This window comes from Petaurus breviceps, unplaced genomic scaffold (assembly GCF_028583685.1).
Source record: "Petaurus breviceps papuanus isolate PSGF00001 unplaced genomic scaffold, PetGlider_PUasm1.0 208, whole genome shotgun sequence".
In the NCBI taxonomy this organism is placed as follows: Eukaryota; Metazoa; Chordata; class Mammalia; order Diprotodontia; family Petauridae; genus Petaurus; species Petaurus breviceps.
This window is the reverse complement of record NW_027185852.1, coordinates 31,757,975-31,782,172: the sequence shown is the minus strand read 5'-3', so window position 1 is coordinate 31,782,172 and position 24,198 is coordinate 31,757,975. Positions and strand designations below refer to the sequence as shown.

The 24,198-nt window shown below is 52.2% G+C and overlaps 1 protein-coding gene across 1 annotated transcript in view; it reads left to right on the top strand.

Moving 5' to 3' along the window:
* The window catches only part of LOC138165441 (cilia- and flagella-associated protein 57-like), a 55,984-nt gene extending 32,019 nt beyond the window's left edge, over positions 1-23,965 (top strand). Inside the window, exons 11-23 of the mRNA XM_069093807.1 lie at positions 348-521; positions 1,235-1,396; positions 3,291-3,446; positions 6,394-6,487; positions 12,847-13,037; positions 13,574-13,747; positions 15,107-15,265; positions 15,639-15,782; positions 21,238-21,354; positions 22,120-22,254; positions 22,337-22,480; positions 22,760-22,892; positions 23,472-23,965. Coding sequence (XP_068949908.1) covers positions 348-521; positions 1,235-1,396; positions 3,291-3,446; positions 6,394-6,487; positions 12,847-13,037; positions 13,574-13,747; positions 15,107-15,265; positions 15,639-15,782; positions 21,238-21,354; positions 22,120-22,254; positions 22,337-22,480; positions 22,760-22,892; positions 23,472-23,677 — 1,989 coding nt within the window. The 3' untranslated portion in view covers positions 23,678-23,965. The remainder of the gene's footprint in view (positions 1-347; positions 522-1,234; positions 1,397-3,290; positions 3,447-6,393; positions 6,488-12,846; positions 13,038-13,573; positions 13,748-15,106; positions 15,266-15,638; positions 15,783-21,237; positions 21,355-22,119; positions 22,255-22,336; positions 22,481-22,759; positions 22,893-23,471) is intronic.
* Positions 23,966-24,198: the final 233 nt, after the last annotated feature.

The following is a 24,198-nucleotide window of genomic DNA, read 5'->3' as shown; positions in this document are numbered from 1 at the left end:
GCTGTGTCTTCTCCCTAGAACAGTTTTCTGACTCCTCTTCTTTCTCCTTCTCTGCCACTCCCCTTTAAACTCTGTGTCACTGAGCAGGGTTTTATCACACACTTGCTGAGAGTGAAGGGCTAGAGTCAGGAGGAAGAAACCAAGACTCAGCGGCTGGCACCTGCCCTCTAGGGTCTGTGCCTCACGCTGGCCAGCATTACCTGGCCAAGGACAGGACTGTGTCAGCAGGAGGGAGGAGGCTGACTCTGTATGAATGGGCTGCAGCAGACACATATCTGGGGACAGATGCTCCCACAGCGGGATGCTCCCACGGGGTCAGCCACTGAGCAAAGCTCTCTGTGTCCCAGGTGCTTCGGGAAGTGTCAGCCTTTGATGTCACCTACACAGCCCTCGTCATCTCCCACTCAGGGCGCATGGTGTTCGTTGGCACCTCGATGGGCACCATCCGATCCATGAAGTACCCCCTCCCCTTGCACAAGGAATTCAATGAGTACCAGGCACACGCTGGGCCTGTCACAAAGGTAAGAGGGGCCCTCCTGCCCTCTCCTCCTCGACTCTCCCATCTCTCATTGACCTATTTCCCACGAAGAGAGGCTCGGGGTAGGAAAGGTTTAAACAATTATTCAGGTGTCTTTTAAAGCCAAAGAAATGGTAAGGGGCTTCTAAGGGGCTCTCAAGCTGGGCCTAAAGACTCCCTCATGGAACAGCTCTGTCTCTCACAGTGGGAGGGCAGGGCCTGAGGGTGCACAACCAGGAGAAGGGGCAAGCGATTGGTGACCACCTGTGCCTAAGTGCCTGAGTTAGGACTGATGTGCTGCATTTCCTTGTGGACATGAGGGTGGGCAGCCATGGGGGCATGAGCTGATGAGCTGCTGCTGCTCTTCTCTTTTCCCCTTCCTGTAGAGCTGACTAGCCTCAGGTGAAGCCTACTGGACAGTCAGTCTGGGACGGCCGTATGTACTTGGGAATGCTCTGCTTTCTGGCTTCCAAAGAGGATATTCCCTTGTTTAGAGACAAGAAGCTGAAGACGGCCACTGAGAGCCTGCTCCTGCCCCACCCTCCCCCTCTCCTTGATTGGTACTCGGGACAGGAATTCCCTTGTCATTCAAAGGTCAGGGTGTCCTGGTTTTCTAGGAGAGATTTAAGACAGGACATGACTGAGAAGTGTGACCTCCACTGCCCTTGTAGACCCTGATCCACGTGACTTCTACATTCCCAATCCTTCCTTCCTTAGATGACCATTACATTCGATGACCAATTTCTGCTGACCAGTGCTGAGGATGGCTGCCTCATCACCTGGAAGGTCTATGATAAGGATGGCCGGGGTGTCAAGAGAGAACGGGAAGTGGGCTTTGCCGAGGAGGTGCTGGTCACTAAGACAGACATGGAAGAGAAGGTAGGGGCTGGGGCTCAGATCTTCTCCATTTGTCCCTTGTGCACACTCCTGGATACTTTCTTGGGGACAGAGGTTGAGCACAAGCATGAGCCCTCTGCAGCAGGACATGGGAGGGTCCCCAGGAGCTAGGATCTCATTGGCATGAGGATTCCCACTGCAGTCCCCTTGGTGGTGAGGGCAGAGCCTCACAAATTGGCCAGAGGCAACACATCCCCATCTTAGGTGCTGGTGTACCCGAACAGGCAGGGGCATCCTGGAGCCAGACTGACTGGCTTTGGATAGGCCAGTGATTCAATGATTAGGGTGAGTGTTCACACCCAATCTGCACATCAGGACTGGATATACTATTTTGTTGTTTATTTAGTTTTAAGAAAGTGACACGTACATATCTATGTATATATCTGTGTCTGCATTTATGTCTGTCTATGCACACATGTATACACATGATATATGTAGTATGTGCAGGAATATATGTGTATTGTACAAACTGCCAGGAGGAGCCTGAGTGCTTTCTCTGAAATTTCCGAGATCCCTGGGTGCCAGAGAGAAGTGAGAATTTAGGAAGGGTAAGCATGTCCTATAAAGGCAGCATCGAAAGGTCATGTTACACTGCGGTGGGGCATTTAGAACAGAGCAGCCTTCTTTACGACAAGCATGCCTGAGCTGCCATGGAGAGCCTCACCCTGTGCGAGGAGGCTGCCACACACAGGGCTCCCACCCTGTCCTGGGCATCCGGGGCTCAGAACTGGCTGCTTTTGAAATGCCACTGAAGCCATAGGCACACAGCCAAGTAGCATACTAGGAGAGGCTCAGCAGAAAGAGAAGCCAGGGCCATGGATGAGAGCTAGGCAGGACTCTGCAGGGGACGCAGAGCAGCAGTGGTTCTAGATGGCTCCCCCCCAGAATGACAGGACCCTTGAATCCTCTGCCCAGGAACGGGTGTGGATGTTGGCAGGACAACTTCCTCCCCTTTTTCCAAGACTCTTGGAAAACAAAGCTGCATAGAGCCTCCATGAAGCTTTATAATGGAAGGAGGATGGAAGGATTTGTTTTGTTAACTATACATATTTCTTACAAGTGTTTAGCTTGGATTGTTTTTTTCTCTCAGGGTAGGAGGAAGGGAAAATAAATACTTATTAAATGAAAAAGTAATTTAATAACAAATGAAAAAATAATTTTAAAAAATAGCCAGTTCCTATGACGCCAAGGAACCGGCCTCTGTTTTCAAAAGTACACCTATGAAAGTGCTGTCCAAGAAAGGCACTGAATGTCATTTGTACCATGGCCCCAACCTTAGGCCAGTTTTCTCATCCTTCATTAGGCATAAAGCTGTGTTCTATGGGAAAACCTGCTGGGGCTGGGGCTGGGGCTGGGATAAAGCAGCCACACAGTCCTTGGTCAGTGAACTCGCGAACATAGGGAACATGGGAGGCAAATCTTTGAAAAGTGACCGTCCAGAAGAGATGGGACCTGGCCTCTCTTTCGGTCTGTTCTGCTCCTGGTCACAGAATGCCAGTGTACAGAGTGTGAGGTTCTGTGCTTGGGGGGTCGGGGATCATCCCCCTCCAGCCTCGGGGCCTCACTTCCCCACCCAATCAAAAATACCTGCTGAGCATCTGCCACAAGCCAGGCCCTGAACTGGACCCAGACAGGGACCCAGAAGGAAGCTGTCCCTGGTCGAGCTTATCGTCAGTCTGGTGTGAGGGAGGGGATACCAGCTCATGAGAAGAGAGTGGAGGACAGAAGGCAGGAGCTGGGTGTGGGTGATGTGGGGCACAGATAGACGTGCCCAGCTTAGCTCACCGGCCACTCTAGGCCTTTAGGGTTGGGTACCTGCTGCTCCTCACTGGCCCCAGACAGGGCCCTCCTAACACTGCACTCTCTCCCACCACAGGCCCAGATCATGCTGGAGCTGAAGACTCGAGTGGAAGAGCTGAAGATGGAGAACGAGTACCAGCTGCGGCTGAAGGACATGAACTACACCGAGAAGATCAAGGAGCTGACTGACAAATTTGTCCAGGAGATGGAGTCCCTGAAGACCAAGAACCAGGTGAGTCGTGGCAGTCACCATCTGCCTGGGAGGAGGGAGGGAGCCGCTGCCAGGAGGGGGGGTAGGGGGAGTGCGTGTCACCCTCAGTCCTAGAGCAGAGGAGATGAAACAAGGGGGCCTGGAGGAGCAGCTTAAAGCTGAAGGGTTGGAGAGAACACGAGGCATCAAGAACCCACTCTGGAATGGGTGACAAGGACAGACAGGGCATTCGTTAATCGCTTACTGTGTACCAGGTTAAGCTGGCATCATGAGAAAACAAGACAGTCCCTCCTCTTAAGAAGCTCAGCACCCAAAAAGAGAGTGGGGTGAGGGGGCTGGGGAGCACCTTTGGGAATGACGCCTTTGGTGCTTCCTGCTCCTTTGCAGCTCCCCTGCAGGGTCCCTACTCCCTCATGGGCAACCATAAGCATTCCTCTCCACTCTGGAACTATGACCTGGGCTTTAATAATCAATATGGGACGCCTCCCATCAGGAATGCCCCAGGGAGGAGGCTGGGGAAATGCTTTGCTGGTGAACCAGTGGCTTCTCTGAACCCACCACTTAAGGGCTTTGTGGAGAGGATCCATGTTGGTCCTCCAGAGTCTTTGCTCTGTCACAGTTCCAGGGTGAAAAAGAGTTTTTGTGGTCACTCACAGACCAGAGCACAGACCAGGAGAGTAGTAAACACATCTCTCCTTAGATAATACTATCTTGGAAGAACAGAAAACTTACAGACCCCCAGAGCTAGCTCTGAAAGCAGTTCCACACACACAAAAAACAACCCTGAAGCTTGGGACAGTGCCCCCTCCACCCTGGGAGCAGAACCCAACTTTAACATAAAGTTAAAAGTCAAGATATGGGCAAAAAAAAATGAGCAAACAACAACAACAAAAAAAGAACCTGACCATAGAAAGTTACTGTGGTGACAGGGACTATCAAAGCAAAAACTCATAAGACAACAAAATCAAAACTGCTACATCTATAGCCTCAGAGAAAAATGTGAATTGGTCTCAAGCCCCCCAGAAAATAATTCGGGGAAGTTCTTCAAAAGGATTTTTAAAATTAAATAAAGAGAGTAGAGAAAATATTGGGAAAAGAAATGTGATACAAGAAAATTATAAACAAAAGAGTTAACAGTTTGGTAAAGGAGGCACAAAAAATATTGAAGAAAATGAAACCTTAAAAAATCAGAATAGGCCAAAAGGAAAAAGAGGCACAAAAATTCACTGAAGAGAACCGCTTGTAAAGTGGAACTGGCCAAATGGAAAAGGAGGTACAAAAGCTAACTGAAGAAAATAATTCCTTAAAAATTAGAATTGGGAAAGTTTACTTTTTAGCGTTTAAGCTAATGACTCTAGGAGACATCAAGAAACAATAAAACAAAATTTTAAAAATGAAAAAAAATAGAAGAAAATGTGAAATATCTTATTGGAAAAACAACTGACCAGGAAAATAGATCAAGGAGAGATAATTTCATATTTATTTACTACCTAAGAACCATGATTTTTAAAAAAGAGCTTAGATATCATCTTTCAAGAAATTATCATGACACACTGCCATGATATTCTAGAAACAAAGGGTAAAATAGAAATGGAAAGAATCCACTGATTGTCTCCTGAAAGAGATCCCAAAATAAAAACTCCCATGAGTATTATAGCCAAATTCCAAAGCTCCCAAGTCAAGGAGAAAATATTGCAAGTCTCCAGAAAGACACAATTCAGATATGGAGCCACAGTCAAGATCACTCAAAATTGAGCAGCTTCTACATTAAAAGATAGGAGGGCTTGGAATATGATTTTCTGGAGAGCAAAGGAGCTAGGATTGCAACTGAGAATCATCTACCCAACAACACTGAGTACAATCTATCAGGGGGAAAGTGGACATTCAGCGAAATAGAGGACTGAATAGAAAGACCCAGACCTGAGTATAAATTTTGACTTTCAAATACAAGACTCAAGAAAAGCATATAAAGGTAAACTTGAAAGGGTAGTCATAAAGGATTCAATAAAGCTATACTGTTTACATTCTTATATGGAAAGATGATACTTGTAACTTATAAGAATTTTATCATTATTAGAGCCATTACGAGTTATCCATAGAGAGAGGGCACAGGTATGAGTTGAATGTGGTGGAATGATATCTAAAAATATAAAATTAAGGGGTGAGAAAGAGAAATGCACTGGGAGAAGTGGGGAGGGAAAAGGTAGAATGGGGTAAATTATCTCACATAAAAGAGGGAAGAAAAAGTTTTATGGTGGAGGGGAAGATGAGAGTGGGGGAAGTGCCTGAACCTTATTCTCATCACAATTGACTCAAAGAGGGAATAACATACACGTTCAATCAAGTATAGAAATCTATCTTTTTTATTATTGTTCAGTCGTGTTTGACTCTTCATGATACATCTGGGGTTTTCCTGGCAAAGATACTAGAGTAGTTTGCCATGTTCTTCTCCAGCTCATTTTACAGATGAGGAAATTACTAAAACAAACAGGTTAAGTGACTTGCCCAGGGTCACACAGCTAGTAAGCGTCAAGTGTCTGAGGCTTAATTTTAACTCAGCTCCTCCTGAGTCCAGGGCCAGTGCTCTATTCACTGTACCACCTAGCTGCTCCTCAAAAATTGTAAAAACAGATGTTTAAATTTTTTTTTACATGTAATTGAGGAAAAAAAAGAAAAGAATTAGAATAGAACAACAAGAATAACAATTATACCCTCCTCTCAGGGTTGCTAGATTGATGTGTTCTAGAAAAGTGAACAGTTGTTATTGTCTCGGGGCTAACAGAGTCCTCTCTGCCATTGTCCCTGGGGCTGTGCCAGGGAAGGCTGGATGGTCTTTTAAGAGAAATTGCCCCAAGGTCCCTCCAAGCCTTGGCACTCAGGGCTTATGGGAAGACCCATCCTCCCAGGTACTCAGGGAGAAATATGTCAAAACAGGAAAGAGGGATCAGAAGCTTTGTTTGGGTTTCAGGTTCTGAGAACAGAGAAAGAGAAGCAGGAGGTGTCACACAACAACTATGTGGAGGACCTTTTGGAGAAGCAGAGCCGAGAACTACAGGACATTGGTGAGCGAGGGCTACCAGGACTGCCACTGAGGGAGCTGACCAGCGGGGGGTCTGGGGGGAGCCCACGGGGGCCACTGAGGGAGCTGACCAGTGGGGGGGGATCAAGGGGGCCCGGTGGCAGGGGTTCTGGGGGAGCCAGCTGGTGGAGGGTCCGGGGAAGCTGGCCAGGGGCCACTGAGGGAGATGACCAGCAGGGGGTCCAGGGGAGTTGGCCAGTGGGGGAGCCAGACTGTGGAGGGTCTGGCAGAGTCAGCGGGAGGCCACCGAGGGAGCTGACTGGCAGGGGGGCCAGGGGATCTGGCTGGCAGGGGTCACCCTGTCCATGTAGACACCTGGAGGTCTCTGAGTGGGCTGGGGCATTGGGTTTGACCAGAGCTGTGTGGAGTGGGGCCCTGGCTAGTGCAGAGGAGCCAAGGGCACTGTGGGGGAGATGCACTGTGTGAACTTTGGCAAGTCACTTAACCTGTCTGCCTCCCTTTCCTCAACTGTAAAATGAGTGTAATAGTACCTGCCTCCCAGAGATGTGCTGATCAAAAGAGAGAATATTTATAAAGCACTTATCACAGTGCCTGGCAAATAGTAGGTCCTTAATAAATGCTCATCCCCTTCCTCTCTCTTCTGACCTAATCATTCATCATTTCCAAATCTCCATTTTTCCTCTTGGGTCTCTTCTCCAATTCTCTTCCCTCTCTGGGCTTTCCTGACCGTGCTCCCTCCTGCTCCTCCCTTCCTGCCTGCTCCTTCTCAGTCTCTTGCTGCATCTCCAGATCACTCCTCCTAGCCATAGGTGTCCCCAGGCCTCTGTCCTGGACCCCCTTCTCCTCTTTTCCCCCTCCATATTTTCTCTCTCAGTTACTTCGCCAGCTCCCGTAGTTTCACATATGATCTCAATGTAGATGACTCTCAGATTTCTTTGTGCAGCCCCAGCCTCTCTCCTGGCCTCCAGTCTCGTGTCTCCAACTAGATATTTCAGACTGGATATCCAGTAGACATCTACAACTCAGCCTGGGATTTCGAAAATCCGCCATATTGGGGGGAGAGGCAAGATGGCAGCATAGACACAGGAAAACTCCATGAGCTCCCTCCATAACCACCTCAAATAGCTATAAAAAATTACTCTAAACAAACTTTAGGACTACAGAACCCACAAAGTGAAAGAGAGAAACAAATCTTCCACTGAAGGCAGCCTGGCAGGTGGACAGAAAGGGTTCATCACAGCAAGCTGGGAGCCAAGCCCAGCCCCACGAGAGCCCACAGTTTTAGCCTCAGGGCGGCCCGGACCAGCCATGGCTAGAGGGATGTCAGGAGAATAGATCACCAACAACTGTGGTGGCTTCCAGAATTATCAACCCATAAATGCCAAAGACAAAGTGAGAGGTCAGTGTAGACTTTGGGAGCAGGGAGTCTGGGAGTGCAGTCCAGCCTCTGCTCCCAGAGGGTGAAGTGGCTGAGGTATGGTGGCCACCGTAACGTGTCTGCTTCACAGCTCCTGGCCTGCAGATTTTAGGGGGACCAAGCAACCAGTCTGAGGAGTAATCACTCTTGCTTTAACCTGCTTGGATCTGGATCCCTGTCTTGGGTGGAGGTCCTGGGGTGTGTGACCAGGTGCCAGAGCCAGTGGAGGCTTCAGAAAGGGCAGTCAACTAATAGCTCTGGCAGCTGCAAAAACCCCAGTGATTTCAAACAAAGCTCTCCTCTCTGGAAGCAGAGTTCTACTGTGGCAAAAAAACTCAAAAGTCAAGTAATTGAGTGGCAGCATGAGTAAGCAAAGAAAGCAAAGCAAGCACAGCAATCTGACTTTAGATTCCTATTTTGGGGACAAAAGGGATCAAGGCATGGAACAGGAGAAAGTCAATGAAGTCAGAACTCCTGCACCAAAAGCTTCCAAGAAAAACATGAACTGGTTACAGGCCACAGAGAAGCTTAAGAAGGATTTTGAAAATCAAATAAGAGAAGTGGAGGAAAAATTGGGAAGAGAAATGAGAATGATACAAGAAAATCATGAAAAGAGAGTCAACAACCTGACTGAAGAAAATAACACATTAAAAATAGACTAAAATGGCAAAAGAGGCTCAAAAAGCCAATTGAGGAGAAGAATGCCTTAAAAAGCCAAATTTGCCAGATGGAAGAAGAATCTCAAAAGCTCACTGAAGGGAATCATTCCTTCTGAATTAGATTGGAGCAAATGGAAGCTAGTGACTATATGAGTAATCAAGATACTATTAAACAGATCCAAACAAATGAAAAAATAGAAGGCAATGTGAAATATCTCATTGGAAAAACCACTGACCTGAAAAATAGATCCAGGAGAGATAATTTAAAAATTATCGGACTACCTGAAAGCCATGATCAAAAGAAGAACCTAGAAATCATCCTTCAAGAAATTCTCAAGGAAAATTGCCCTTATATTTTAGAACCAGGGGGCAAAATAGAAATTGAAAGAATTCACTGATCAACTCTTGAAAAAGATCCCCAAAAGAAAACTCCTAGGAATATTATAGCCAGGTTCCAGAGTTCCCAGATCAAGGAGAAAATATTACAAGCAGCCAAGAAGAAACAATTTGAATATTGTGGAAACACAATCAAGATAACACAAGATCTGGAAGCTTCTACATTGAGGGATCAAAGGGCTTGGAATATGATATTCCAGAGGTCAAAGGAGCTGGGATTAATACCAAGAATCACCTACCCAGCAAAACTGAGTATCATGTTTCAGGAAAAAATATGGTTGTCCAATGAAATAGAGGACTTTCAAGCATTCTTGAAGAAAATTTGACATTCAAATATAAGAAGCAAGAGAAGCATGAAAAGGTAAACAGGGAAAAGAATTATACGGAACTTATCAAAGTTGAACTATTTACATTCCTACATGGAAAAACAATAATTGTAACTTATGAAACTTTTCTCAGTATGAGAACAGTTAAAGTCTCTGTATACATACATTCATGTGTCTATATAGGAGGGTATATGGGCATATGAATGCATATGTGAGTGTGTGTATATATGTGTACAAGTATACATAGACAGAGGGCATGGGACCAATTGAATAGGAAGGGATGATACTTAAAAGGTGAAACTGAGAGGTGAGAGAGGAATATAATGAGAGGAGATGGGGAGAGACAGAATGGGGTAAATTATCTCATATAGAAGAGGTAAGGGGAAACTTACAATGGAGGGAAGAACAGGAAGGTGAAAGGGAATGGGTCAACCTTATTCTCATTGAATTTGGCTCAGGGAGGGAATGACATACACACTAAATAGGGTATCTCAAACTACGGGAGAGTAGGGGGGAAGTGGATAAAAGGGGTGATGATGGAGGGGAGGGCAGATTCGGGGGGAGGGTAGTTAGAAGCACACACTTTTGTAAAGGACGGTCAAAGCAGAGAATAGAACAAGTGAGTGGCCAGATAGAATGGAGGGAAATATAGTCAGTCTTTCACAATATATCCACTATGGAAATGTTTTGCATAGTTACACATGTACAATCTATACTGAATTGCTTATCTTCCCAGTAAGGGTGGGTGATGAGGGAGGAAGGGAAATAATCTGGAATTCAATGTTTTAAAATGTATATATATATATATATATATATATATATTTACATGCAACTGGGAAATAAGATATACAGGTACTGGGGTATGGAGATCCATCTTGCCCTAGTGGAAGATCAGAGAGGGGATGGTGGGGGATATAGGAGAGAGCAGATTGGGGGAGGGGTATACAGTGGAATCGCTGTTTGGAGTGGTGGGTAGGGGAAAAATGGGGAGAAAATTTGTAACTCAAAATCTTGTGGAAATCAATGATGTAAACTAAAAATAAACATGAAATTTAATTTAAAAAAAATAGAACTCAGCCTGTACAAGAGTGAGCTCATCATCCTTCCCCAACACGCCTTCCTGCTCCTCCCAATTTCCCTATTATATCAAGGGCACATCCTCCCAGTCAACCAGGATCAGAACCTGGGTGCCATCTTCTTGACTGCCCTCTCTCTCACAGCCCCACCCCACCCCTATTTCACCTCTGCAGTATCTGTCCAATATGCACCCTTCTCTCCTCTGCCACTGGCCCCCTGACCCTGGTGCAGGCCCCCATCACTTCATACCTGAACCTCTGCACCGGCTCCTGGGGTGGGGGTAGGGGGATGGGGCCTGCCTCGGGTCTCTCCCCCTCCCTCCCCCTCCACTCCATCCTCAGCTGTCAGTGATCTTCCCAAAGTTCAGGTCTGACCATGTGTCTCTGTCTCTGTCTCTCTCTCTCTCTATCTCTGTCTTCTCTCCTTCTCTCTCTCTGTCTCTCCTCTCCTCTCTCTGTCTCTGTGTATCTTCTCTCCTCTCTCTCTGTCTCTGTCTCTATTTGTATCTGTTTCTCTCTCTCTCTCTCTCTCTCTCTCTCTCACACACACACACACACACACACACCATTCAGTCGCCTCTAGGGGCTAACAGCTTAGAAGTGAAAGTGGACATAGAGGACAGATACTGAAACTTCCCAAGCCCCAGAGAGAATGAGTCTAAAGGGAGTCTATAACCCCAGTTTCCTCCCCTCCCTCTTGGAGAGGAAGGAAAGGGAGGCAGAGAGGTCGTCACTGCATATCTCCCTTCCTGGCTCGTTCTTGCACAGAGGTGCACATCAGTCCTTTCACCTCAGCCCAGCTGTCCCTAAATCCTCCATGCTGGCTCAGTCCCTTGCAGCCTTCCCCAGGGCTTTCTCTAGCTCCCCTAGGATCCCCTTCACTTTTTCAGCTTGTAAAGGCTTCCTACTTCTTTCCACAAACCCCCTCAAGATCAGGTTCAGGGTCAGTTATATGTCCCTTCCCCCAAGTCTTCCTGCCCACTGGGGTCATAGCCAAAGACAGGTTGAGTGTTTATTTTTTATAGATTTGGGGCTCGGAAAGGCAGCATACTTAATGAATGTAAAGCTGGTTCTGGTGTTAGGAAGGCATTGGCTGGGGGACCCTGGGCAGGTGCCTTCACCTCTCAGGACCCCAGAGGACTCTCTCAAACAAGGCAATTCCCCCTTTAGGAACTTTGTACTAGGTTTGGAAGTCAGAGAAGCTGACCTCTGATGCTGGCTCTTCTTCTGAATAGCTGGGTGATCCTGTGGGGGCAAATCACTTTAACTCTGGTCGTTGGGCTGATCTGGAAGGGGCCTTCCAGCGTCTCTGGTGGGACCCTGCCCAGGTGTGGTGCCACCACCATCACTGCCACTCCTTCCCTCCAGGACCACCTCCCAGGCTTGCTGGGCCTTATCCATGCATTAGCCCTTCCCCATCAGCCTGGGAGCTCCCTGAGCGCAGGACCTGCTTCTCACCTCTCTGTGCATCCCCAGGGCTCAGCATAGTGAGCACACATAGAGTGGCTGCCTAATAAATGCTCTTGAAGTGCCCACATTTCTTTGAAAAGGCCTATCCATGCTGAGCCATTGATCAGTTCAGCGAGCATTAAACACCTACTGGGTGCCCAGGAGGGATAGAAAGCTAAAATACGAAACAATGGCCGTTTTCTTCCACCCAGTCTCAGCCATGCCTCTGAGGTCTCCCTTGTCTCCTTGTGTTGGAGCCCCAGGTCCTTGGGTGCTTCTGAAACTTTGGGCATTGCTGAGCCTGATGGCCCGACTGCTGGCTTGAGATGGGGTATTCTTTGGTGATGCTCTCCAGGTTCCTGTTAGCAGTGCCGTCTGTGCCCACACGACACCAAAAGTGCCAAGTCCTCCGGCCAGGCAGTCCTTGCTTGGCCCCCTAGTGGGAGATGCTTGGACGAGTCCGAGTCTGGAGGTCTCTGTCCATCCTCACTGTCTCTTTTGTCCTCTGCACCTTTGCTTGTGCGTGGTGCCCGGAGCACTGACTCAAATACAATAGCATGGAGGCCGCAGAGATTCATTTGTTCAGAAGCTGCTGAGATCTGGCAGAGCTTTCCCCCTTCCTCCCCCAGCTGGGGGTCCACTTCATGCCCTCCCTCAGGATCCCTCAAGCCTGTAACCACTCTCCACCCTTTCATCTTCCCGGTCCCTCTCCCCTCCCAGATCTCTAGCTGAAGGCAGCTGTTCGGTCCTCAATTCCTCCCAGCCCTTTGTCTGTGTCTCTCCTTTACATGTCTTTATGTGTTCTGCTGTGTCCCTTAGTCATTTAAACATGCGTCTTCTTGTTGAGGGCAAGATCTGTCTCTCATTTCAGCACAGAGCACGGTGCTGTGCATACAGCAGGTGCCGAATCAGGGCATGTTGCGCTGACACGGCCGGCAGCGGTCCAGCCTCCCTCTCTTGTCCTTGGGCTCCCCCAGAGCCCTTTCTTTGGGAGGAGGCCGGTTTGGGGGGCAGCATGGGCAGCGACTGCCCTCAGTGCCTGCTGCCCTTCTTTCTAGAGTGCTGCAACAATCAGAAGCTGCTGCTGGAATATGAGAAGTACCAAGAGCTGCAGCTCAAGTCCCAGCGAATGCAGGAGGAGTATGAGAAGCAGCTGCGGGACAACGAGGAGACCAAGAGCCAGGCCCTGGAGGAGCTGACGGAGTACTATGAGGCCAAACTGCACGAGAAGGCCAGCCTGCTGGAAGAGGTGCCCGCCGGCAGGGGCCAGGGCCCTTGTCCCCCTCCCCTGCAGATGGAGTCCAACAGCCTTAGGCTGGGGCTCCTTGTCCCCCTTCCCCTGCAGATGGAGTCCAGCAGCCTTAGGCCGGGGCTCTGCGAGCCTTAAGGACTCATGTGACCCCTAGGCCATTCGTCAGGGCCTGACTCCCTGCCCCACACCATCTCTGTTAACATGCATGGGGCGGCCAGGTAGCACAGCGAGTAAGAGCACCCGCTCCAGTGTCGGGATGACCTGGAGATTGAATCCCAGGCTCCGACACTTAGCACCCACCCAGAAACACCTGGCCATGTAACCTTGAGCAAGTTAACCCCAATTGCTTAAAAAAAAAAAATGCATGTTCAAGTTCCCCACACATGGGCCCTTAGACCGTCCTGAGGGCACATCCAGGGGGTAAAATGAGGCTGGAGCCCCTGCCCGTGGGTCTTTGGCCAGTCCCTGGACACCCCCAGGGAGCAGTACAGGGCGCTGACCCTTTCTGTCCTCCCCCACGGTCCCTGAGCCAGGCTCAGGATGACGCAAGGCAGCAACTGCGAGAGTTTGAAGAGACCAAGAAGCAGATTGAAGAGGATGAAGACCACGAAATCCAGGACATCAAAACCAAATATGAGAAGAAGCTCCGGGATGAAAAGGAAGCCAACCTGCGGCTCAAAGGAGAAACCGGCATCATGCGGAAGAAGGTGAGGCCCACTCTGTGCTGACCAGGGGTAAGAGGGACTGAGGGAGACCGAGAGGGGCCAAGAGGGGACCAGGGGAACCAAAAGGGGACTGGGGTAGCTTAGAGGGCCCAAGGGGACACTGGGGGGCTGAGAGGGGCCAGGGGGGGACTGGGGGCTCAGAGGGGCCAAGAGAACTGAGAGGGGCCAAGGGTGGACTAGGGGGGCTCAGAGGGCCCAAGGGGAGACTGGGGGGCTCAGAGGGGCTAAGGGGACTGATAGGGGCCAAGGGGACTGAGAGGGGCCAAGGGGGGACTGGAAGGCTGAGAGGGCCCAAGGGGGCTGAGAGGGGCCAAGGAGGGACGGGGGGGCTGGGATGGGCTAAGAGGGGATTGGGGGGCTGAGAGGAGCCAAGGGGGCTGAGAGGGGCCAAGGGGGGACTGGGAGGCTGAGAGGGGACTGGGAGGCTAAGGGGGGCTGAGGGGACCTGAGAACAGCCTCTGGCCCTGAACGGAGGAAGTGTCTGAAGGGACGGCCATCTAAGGAGGGACCAACGGCTTGGCCCACTTGCCTTGCTCCCCTCTTTCCCTGTCCTTTTGTCCCTTTGTCCCTCCTCTGGTTTTCCCTGAGCCTTCACCACTGGGGATGACCCTGGACAAGGCTCTCCATCTGGTCCTTCAGCAAACATTGATTCATGACCAAGGCTGTGCTGTGTAAGCACCAAGCAAACAAAGGCAAACAAAAAAGTCCCTCCCCTCGAGGTGACCCCGAAGCACAGGTAGCCCTCTCCTCTGCTCCAGGCCACCCCTGCCTCGCTCCTTCTGCCCATCCCCTGCAGCTTGTCACTGTCCCTCCTGAAAGGTGGGACCCACAGCAGGGATCCAGCCTCCGGAGGTGATGTGGCCAGGGCTTCAGCCATGGCTCATTCCCCATCCTCCTGCCCCTACCTTTCCAAGTTTTCCTGGAAGATGGCTTGTGAGACTTTGCCACCAATCTAGACATGCCACATGCCCAGCACTGACCTGATGCATCAGTGCTGCAAGGATCCAGGAGTCCATCCATGGGGGGAGGTCACAGTCCCTCTAGACCTCCCATGTCCTTGGCTGCTGCTCCAGCCAGCTCAGTAATGAGCCCCCCAAGCTTGGCCAGGATGGTCCTGGGGCAGCAGGCCCCTAGCCTGCCCTCACCAGGCCTGCTGGAAGAGAATGTGGCTCCTCTGAGGCCCCGCTTTCTCACCAAAACCCTGACACTCCTGGCATTCACATGCCACCTGCCAGAATTCTGCCAGGGTGGCATGATGCTCCCGGGCCATCCCTCTGCATGGGGGTGCTAGGAAGGCCGAGGGGCTTGGTCACCAATGGTCAGCTGCGGGGCGGGTCTCAGTTCAGCAGCCTGCAGAAGGAGATCGAGGAGCGGAGCTCGGACATCGAGTCCCTGAAGGGGGAGCAGGTGAAACTCCAAGGGGTCATCAAGGCCCTGGAGAAAGATATCCAAGGCCTAAAGCGGGAGATCCAGGAGAGAGACGAGACGATCCAGGACAAGGTGACAGAGGGGCCGCCCCCCCACCCCACACCTAGCCCTGGGGGACACAAGTGGGCAAAGGGGCATGGGAGGGTGACTCTGGATCCCCCGTGGGGTGGCCTCCACAGGCCACCAGTTCTTGTGGCCATGGCTTACTGCCCTAGGCGGAGGGTCTCCCCTCAGCCTCCACACCACCCACCCTGCACAGAGGGCCCAGCATCCACACCGCTGGCCCTGCACAGAGGGGCTCCCCTTGGCATCCTACAAGCCCCCATGGTTTCATGGGCTCCAGCTCAAGGAGGGGAAGGGAGGGAAGGGGAGGGCTGTGTTCTCTCCCTGCTGTTGTCTCCCAAGTCCCTAAATGAGTCCTTGTGACCTCCTTTTCTCTCCTTAGGAAAGGAGAATCTATGAACTGAAAAAAAAGAACCAAGAGCTGGAGAAGTTCAAGTTTGTGCTAGACTACAAAATTAAGGAGCTGAAGAAGCAGATCGAGCCTCGGGAGAATGAGATCAAGGCCATGAAGGAGCAGATCCAAGAGGTCAGCAGCCCCTATTCCCCTCTCCATCCCCCCTCAAGGGTTCTGCCCCCTCTCTCTAGGGTCAGGGCGACCCCTCAGCTGCCCTGCAGGCATCCGGGAGCATCTGACCCCATCCCTGCACTAAGGACAGCAGCCCCAGCATACTGGGGAGAACAAGGTCGAGGCACTGAATTCAGTGACTCATTCTGGAGGCTCCGAAGGCATTCCTTCGGGCACAGCAGTAGGTCCCAGCACTTTAAGAGTTCCACGGGGCTCAGCTTCCCCAGGGCAGAGGCTCAGAGAAGGGGTTTGTCTAAGTTTCCCAGCCAGGGCATCCCAGAACCTTTGTAGGAAGGGGCTAGAGTCCTAAGCAGTGAATAGGGATGCCATCTGACTGACCAGGTATGACACAGGCCATGGTCAGCCAGGTCCATACAGCAGTGGAGATGAGCTCTAAGCACCACCAGCCTGCTTGGTGTAGCTCTGTTACATGGAAAGGTTTTTAATGGGGTGAAGTCATGACCAAGTGACAATTTTAGAATCTCCCCTGGGATGCACCAGCATTCCCTCCTCTGACACTCACTGCCTGAGTGACCTTGGACAAATCCCTCGATTCCTGGGCCCAGATTCTGGTTTCTGAAGTCCCTCCAGCCCCACACCTGGGAGCCAAAGAAGCTGTGCTGCCTCTGGGCAAAGGTCTTCAAGGAGTGCCACCTGCCATTTCCCAAGGCAGCCCCTTCCTCGCAGAGATGCTTTTCATGACCCTCTCTGCAACCTTCCCAGCCCCACTGGTTGTGCCTCCTGGGGCCAAATGGAAGAAGCTGAGCCCCCTTCTACATTACAGGCCTTCAGGGCTTGAAGAGGCCCAGGTGTTCCTGTGGGCCTTCTCTTCTCCAGGGTTCTGCCCTCTCTGCCCGCTTGTTCTAGCTTGTTCTTCCCAAGTGGCAGTGCCCCAAACTGAAGACAAGCTTCCAGAGGCCCCAGGACTCTCCCGACACTCCCTCACATTGCCCCTTTTGGCTGCCCCATCACCCCACTGACTCTGACTGAGCTTGCAGTCCACTCAGACCTATAGATCTTTCTCAGGACACCTGCTGTCCAACTAGGCTTCCCCTATCCTGTGCTTGGGGAGTCGATATTTTATTCCCAGGACTTTATTTTTTATTCCTATAAGACTTGAGATTTATCACTGTGTGCATATGAATTTACAGATTTATCGCTCCCTTAGTCATGCCCAAGGCCTGAGCCCGTCGGGGTCCTTTGGGAGCCAGCCTGGCTCCGGTGTCCCATGGGTCAGCCTGCTCACTCTGTCTGGTGCCATCTGCCGATGCCATGAGGCGGAGCAGAGCCATCTGGCTCTGTGTCCCAGGCACCCGCAGAAGTGTGAAGCAGCCCAGGCTCGAGCCCAGATCCAAGGTGGCCAGAGGAATGCTCTAGAAGCCACTGTGGCAGGGTTTCCCCTCTGCTGCAGAGCCCCTCTGGAGGGCAGAGCTGTGGAGGACCCAGCAGGCGCCTAGCCTCGGGGTGCTGCCCAGAGTCCTGCAGCCACTGCCCTCTGCTGGCCGTGAAGCATCACTGCCATCCCTGGCTTTAAAAGGTGGTCATCAATCCCAGTCACAGAACCCGGCAAAGTCCAGACCCGGAGAGCCCGAAGGGAGCCGGGGCCCCAGAGTCCAGCCCACACACAAAGGGAGTCCTTACCGAGGGCGGGGAGCCCACTGCCTCCCACTCGGGTGGGAGAGGTTCCCCCACGGATCGGGGTTGTGCGCTCTGGGGCCAAACAGAGCAAGACAGATGTAATAAGTCCATACAGCGTTCTTAGGTTTGCAGAGCGTCTCACGAACCTTACCGCGCCTGATCTTCACAGTCGCCCCGTGGGGGCACATGCTGTTATCCTCCTTACTTTCCACATGGGGAAACTGAGGCAAACAGAAGTGAGGTGACTTGCCTACGGCCACATGAGTCCCGAGCGGCTGAAACCAGATTTTAACTCAGGCTTTCCTGACCCCAGATCCTCTTTGCTGCCGCTTAGACCCAGGGGGAGCTGACCCAGACAAAACGCAGAGGGGCTGCCCCGCCTCCCCGCCTTGCTCCCTCGGGGTCTGTGCCCTTGCCAGTGCAGCCCGGGATCCCGTCCCCACTGACCTTCCCTCCAACTCCAGCTGGGTCCCGCGCTCACCCCCGCACGGGGGGGGGGGGGGGGGGGGCGTTAGGGGGGTTGTACCCAAATGTGAGACCACAGCGATTCCTGTCCAGTTTCGTCGTCTTAGATTCAGCCTGTCAGACTGGCATCAGCATGTGCCTTTCCTCTCTGATTATTTCCCATTTATTCTGTTTAAAGCTGGTTTATACCAAGTTCTTCGTGTGTTTTTCTCCTCTGTGGACTCTTTTTTAACTTTCTTTGTATCCCCGGCGCCTGGCACGGTGCCTGGCACACAGAAGACCCTTAATAAATGCCACCTGACTGGCTCCCTTCTGACTGAGTCCCAGATGCAAATGTGGTGGATTCCACCTCTGCCTTAACGAGAGCCACTGAGAAACACATCGGAGCAGTGTGGAGCCCTGGAGCCCTGCTCCCCGCCTCCTGACGCTCTGCCGCTGGACCCATCGGGAGCTGTGTGGAGCGTTGCCATCCCACCCGTCTCCATCCGTCCCAGGGCGTTATCCTCTACTACACATCTCTCCATCTTCTCCACAGAAATGCTGCTCTCAAAAGCTTTGTTCAAATCTGAGTAAACTATATCCCCAGCATTGTCCTCATCTGCTAGTCTGGCAGTCCTATAAAAAAAGGGCAATGAGGCCAGCCTGGCACGGCCGTTCCTGATGAAGCCAGGCGGGCTCTGTAATCATCACTTCCCTTTCTGGGTGTGCAACCAACCATCTCTTTAATGAACTGTTCTAGAATTCTCTGAGGAATCAAAGTCAAGCTCACTGGCCTGGAGCTTACTGGTATCGAGTGGAGGGCACTGGACCTGGAGTCAAGAAGACCTGAGTTCAAATTCTGCCTCGGTCACTAACTAGTTGTGTGATCCTGAGCAAATCACAACCTCTCTCTCCCTCAGTTTCCTCATCTGCAAAATGGGGACAATAATAGCACCTGTCTCCAGGCTTGATGGGGTAACCTGTACAAAGGGCTTTGCAAACTTTAAAATGCTATGTAAATGCCAACCATGATTACTATTTTCCTTTTTAAAAAGGTCCAAACAACATTTGCCCTTCTCCAGTCTATTTTCCGCGATCCCTCCCATGGCACTGACAGTGAATACATCAGACAGTTCTTGTGGCATCCAATGAGCCTTTCCCCTGGGCCAGGGGCCTCACCTGCTGCATCACCTTGCTCCTTCTCGGTCATTTTGGTTCTGTTCCTTGGAGTCCTTGGCTTCTCAGGAGAGAAGCATGTCAGAAAGCAGCCTCTCCTGTGCTGGGGGAGGAATCCTTCTGCACCTCCAGTGCTCGTCAGCCTTGGAGACCTCCGGGGAGGGTCGGTGCCAGGCTCCGAGCAGGCTCATACTCCCGAAGCTTTTACAGACAACGAATCTTCACGTGCCTCGCAGACACGTGTTTCCACTGCTCCTCATTCCGTCTGCTGGGGCCAAAACCAAATCTAACCTGTCTTCCACGAGGCCGCTCAGCCCTCCGAAACCTGAAGACGGCAGAGCTACTCATCCCAAAAGATTCTCCTCTTCCAACCCTGGCTCTTTGAACAGATCCTCATTTGGCAGTATAGCCCCTGGGTGGGGTCTCACATGTGGATTGTACTCTAAGCCCCAAGTGAAGGGAGCAGAACCAGGAGAAGGATTTATACGGAGGTAACAGCACCAGACAACAACGTAGGGAAACTTCAGAACCTGGTGAAGGTAATAAACAGCCAGCCTCGATTCTACAGGACCTGGGATGAAGCATGTTACTCACCTCTGGGCATGCGGTGCCTGAGAGACAGACCTGTTTGGATATGGCTGACCACTCTGGGAATCTGCTTGACCTGACTATGCATGTTTATTATTAGGGATTTTTTTTTTCTGTTTTTAATTGGGGAGAGAAAAAAAGTAAGTTCGGAAGAAAGTACAGCAGGAGAGTTTTGGAAGTCAATCAGCGAGCATTTCCTAAGCACCCAAGATGCAAATAAAGGCAAAAACACAGTCCCTGCCTTCAAGGAGCTCACCTTCTGGGGAAAAGACTAAGTTGGAACAATTGGTGGCTATTGAACATATACAAATTAGTGGAAGTAACCCCAGAGAGAAGGCGCAAGAAGGAAGCCAGGAGGCTGAGACAGGGAGGGAGGGCATTCCAGGTATGGCGGCAGCCAGTACAAAGGCCCAGAGATGGGAAATGGAGTGTTATATTGGACCAAGAACCAAGAGGCCAGTGTGAAGAAACCATGGGTGTAGGGTGTAAGGAGCTTGTAAAGTTAGGAAATGAAATCAAACATGGCATCTTCTATCTGATCTTAGATAATATGGAGCCGCTGGAATTTATTGCACACGGATTGACGTGGCCACTCATGCAAAATCACTTTGGAATCTGTGGGTAGGACTGAGAAAGGAAAGTGTGGGATTCATCACATGCTTGGGTCTTGGCTGATGGGTGTGGTGGCGCTCAGCTGCCAGGGCAGTGGAAGTGGTGGATCTGTGGGTCTGGACTGCTGTGGGCCACCTAGACCAGGCATTGACACTAAATCTGGCACCCAGGTGATGGGCTCTGGGAGGCTCAAAGCTTCTGGAGGAGGGGCAAACTAGCCCTGGCTGAAGTCAGGGCCGATCAGTGGTGGGGTCAAGCCCGGGAGGAGCCCCTGCGATGCCAGCCTGGGCGAGGCAGAAAAAACCAAACATGGAATGGAGAGTTGAAGTTTCCTATATAACCTCCTGCTTTCTTCCCTGTGTATGGAAGTGTTCATTGTGGGGAAAGGGAAGAGGGGGGAGGGGCAGGTCAGAATTTCTTTTAGAGAACGAATTTCTAAAAGAGGCTCCCTCCTGCCCTAGATTAAAACGCAAAGTCCCCTTTACACATTCAGCCAGACTGGCCTGCTTGCTGACTCACACACATGACAGCACCCCGTCTCCAGCCTCCAAGCCTTTGTCCAGGCGGTTCCAGCTGCCTGGAATGTACTCCCTCCTTATCTTCTCTTGGAACCCCTGGCCTCCTTCAAAGCTTAGCTCAGGTGTCACCTTCAGGAAGTCTTCCCTGATATCCCACTTGCTAGAAATGATTGTGTATATTTTTCTAAGTACATTCTATTGCCATTCCCCTTGCCCATGTAGGCTTCTTGAGGGCACAGACTCGCTCCCATTTTTGTATTTCTCATGCCTAGAACAGTGCCGGGCATGCAGTAGGTGCTTGATAAATGTTCGTGGAATGGCCCTGTTTGTAAAATGGCTAGTTTGGGGGGTGCCAGGGAACGGAGCAGGCTCTGAGGGGGTGGGGCAATTGTGCTCCTCTGGTCCACCCTGACGCCCTACTCTCTCCTCTTTTTCGGCAGATGGAGGCGGAGCTAGAGCGTTTCCATAAACAGAACACACAGCTGGAGCTGAACATCACTGAGCTGTGGCAGAAGCTCCGAGCCACCGACCAGGAGATGCGCCGAGAGCGGCAGAAGGTAGGTGGGATGCCCGGGGTGGGGTTGGGGGGGGGGGAACCTGCCTCCATTGATGGCTCAGTGTCCCTAAAAGCCTGCCCACTTCTCCGCTCTGGCCGCTTCTGCTCTGCCTCAGTAGGGCAGACCCTGAGAGGGTCTCAGATACCAGGAGAACTCTCCTAAGCTGCACAGACATCCGGGGGTGGGGATGGTGGCTCCCTTTTCCTGGAGGTGTGAACCAGCACCCGCTTGGACCCAAACCAATAGAAGAGATGAAGCCTGAGTGACTCTGACAGGTCCTGGAGCAGCACAGCTCAGAGCTGGCTGGTCAGAGGGCTCTAGTGACTGTGGCTTCTTGATGAGGGATGGTGCCCAAGGGCTTATCTGTCCCTAGAAGACTGAACAGAAGGAAACAAGGAAGCCAGTGGGGTCCGCCCTCTCCCACCCTGCCCGGCTCACTTGCTGAGGAGGACCAGCAGTACTGGATCCAGGATACCTTGTTGGGGGAGTAGGGGGCTTGTGGCACAGGCTGCCATTGGCGACATTCCCCAGGGACAGATTCTGGGTGAGAAACTGAGACTGTAAGCATCGGCATCGGTACAGGACCCCACATAGGCCCGGGCATCTGGATCTTGTGACTGGGGTCTTCCACTGTCCAGGCCTCATCTTCCCTCCTAGCAGAGGCTGGGGGATTGATGAATCAGGGTCCGAAGACCTGACTGGAGCCTAGGAGAGCCCCTGGCCTCTGCTGGCCCTGGCCTGCGGCTAAGCAGGTGCTACTTTCAGGAGCGGGACATGGAGGCTCTGGTCAAGCGGTTTAAGATCGACCTTCATAACTGTGTGGGCTACATTCAGGAGCCGCGGCAGCTGAAGGAAAAGATCCGCTCTCTCTTTGACAAGTACGTCCAGCAGGCCGACATGGTGAGTGGGAGCCCTCCCCCCACCTCTAGCCCGGCCTGGGAGCCCTCCCTGCCCACCTGGCCTGTCCGCCCTCCTCCCACAGGTGGAGATCGTGGGCGTGGACACCGATCTGCAGCAGGAGTACATCCGGCAGAGAGAGCACCTGGAGAGGAATCTGGCCACCCTCAAGAAGAAGGTGCTCAAGGAGAATGAGCTGCACCGCACGGACAACGTGCGCATCATGCAGGTAGGGGCGGCCGGGCTCCGGGCTCTGGCCAGAGCGGCCCGCAGCGGCCCTCGGGAGGGAGAGGAGTCGCGTCTGTCACGAGGGCACGGGCGACGCCGTGACAATCAGTGTGCGTCCCGGGCGGCAGGCTCTCCACGGGCCCCCGCTGACTCCGTGGGGAGCCCTCCTGTGCCGGCTGGGCCAGGAAGGGCACGCCGGTAACCGTGCCAAGGCTGCCGGCGGCCGAGCGGAAGGGGCGCCTGGATGGCCTGAGCGCTCGTGCCCCTTCCTCTGCCGCAGGAAAACGTGAGCCTGATCAAGGAGATCAACGAGCTGCGCAGGGAGCTGAAGATCACGCGCACGCAGGTGCACGACCTCGAGTCGGCTCTGAGGCTCATCAAGAAGCTCCGGCACCCGGACGTCCCTGAAGCAGGTGACGGCCGCAGCGCGCGGGCCCCGGGCGCCTGGGGCCGAAGCAGAGGAGAGACCCTCCGGTGCCTGGCTTCTAGACACACGCACATACACGCACACGCGAACTCACACACTCTCATTCCTCGATCTAATGTTCTGGAGCCTGCCCTGCTCTTACCTCCGTGTCCCATGTTCTGTGCCCCCACACTGATGCCTGTGTGATCTTCTAGACATCTTGATCTCATTCCTATTCCTGCTCTCCCAGACGTCCAGACCTCGTTTCTGGGCTCGATTTCTAGACACCCTCACCTCTGGCCTTAGTCCTTTGTCTAATGTACTAGGTCCCTGGCCCTTACAGCTGTGCCTCATGTTCTAGGTCCCTGGCCCTTATAGCTATGACTCATGTTCTAGGTCTCTAGGCCCCATTTCAGGGTCTGAGTTACCTAGACTTCATTTCGCCGAACATGGCTCAGGAGGCCCCCCGCGCCAACCCCCCCCCCCCCCCCCCCCCACACACAGCCCCCCACACCCTCCCGCCCTTGGGCCGGGCCCTGAAGTGGCTTTCACAGCTAGGTCTCTCCCTTCTTTTCCCTCCTCACAGCCCCCACCCTAGAGAAGCCCACCACTGTGGGGATTCTGAGACTGAAGGTGGAAGAAGAAACAGAGCGGATCATAGAAATGCAGCGGCAGGAGATTCGGCGCCTGCGAGACCATATCCAGGAGCAGGAGCAGATTCCGGGGCTGCACCCCCTGGGGAGGCTCCCCTCCCTGGAGAATGACAGGGGTCCGGAGAGCATGAACAGCTGAGCCTCTTGCCCCAGAGGCAGCCCCCAAGCTAGCTGCCCAGAGGCCTGGCCGAGGAGGCCTCTGGACTCGCCAGCCCCAGCTGGACTCTCGCCGGCTACAGCCACGCCCTGTTTCCTGAGCTCCGGGGGGAAGGAAGAGGGAGGAATAAAGAAAGATGCCTGCCCTCAGCCTTCCAAGCTTCAGTTACTGGGCTCTGGGCCAAAGGAAGGCAAGGGGCCTGTCAAGGTGGCTTGACACTATCCTTTCTCTGGGGTGGCCCTGGGCCTTGCCCCCCTGCACAGATGGGCACAGTCTGCCTCCCCACTTCCCCTACTGGTTTTACTTAAAGTAAATTCATACAAACAAGGAAAGAAGAGGTGGAAGCAGTGTCCCCAGATTTTCTCTCATTTATTAAAATTTAATAATGCCAGCCCCCTCACCCACCCACTTACCCATGAGACTTCAGCCTGGATTCAGCCCCCATCTATGCTTTTCCTTGGAAGCTTAAATACATTCTGAGCCCCAGCTCTCCCTCTCATCCC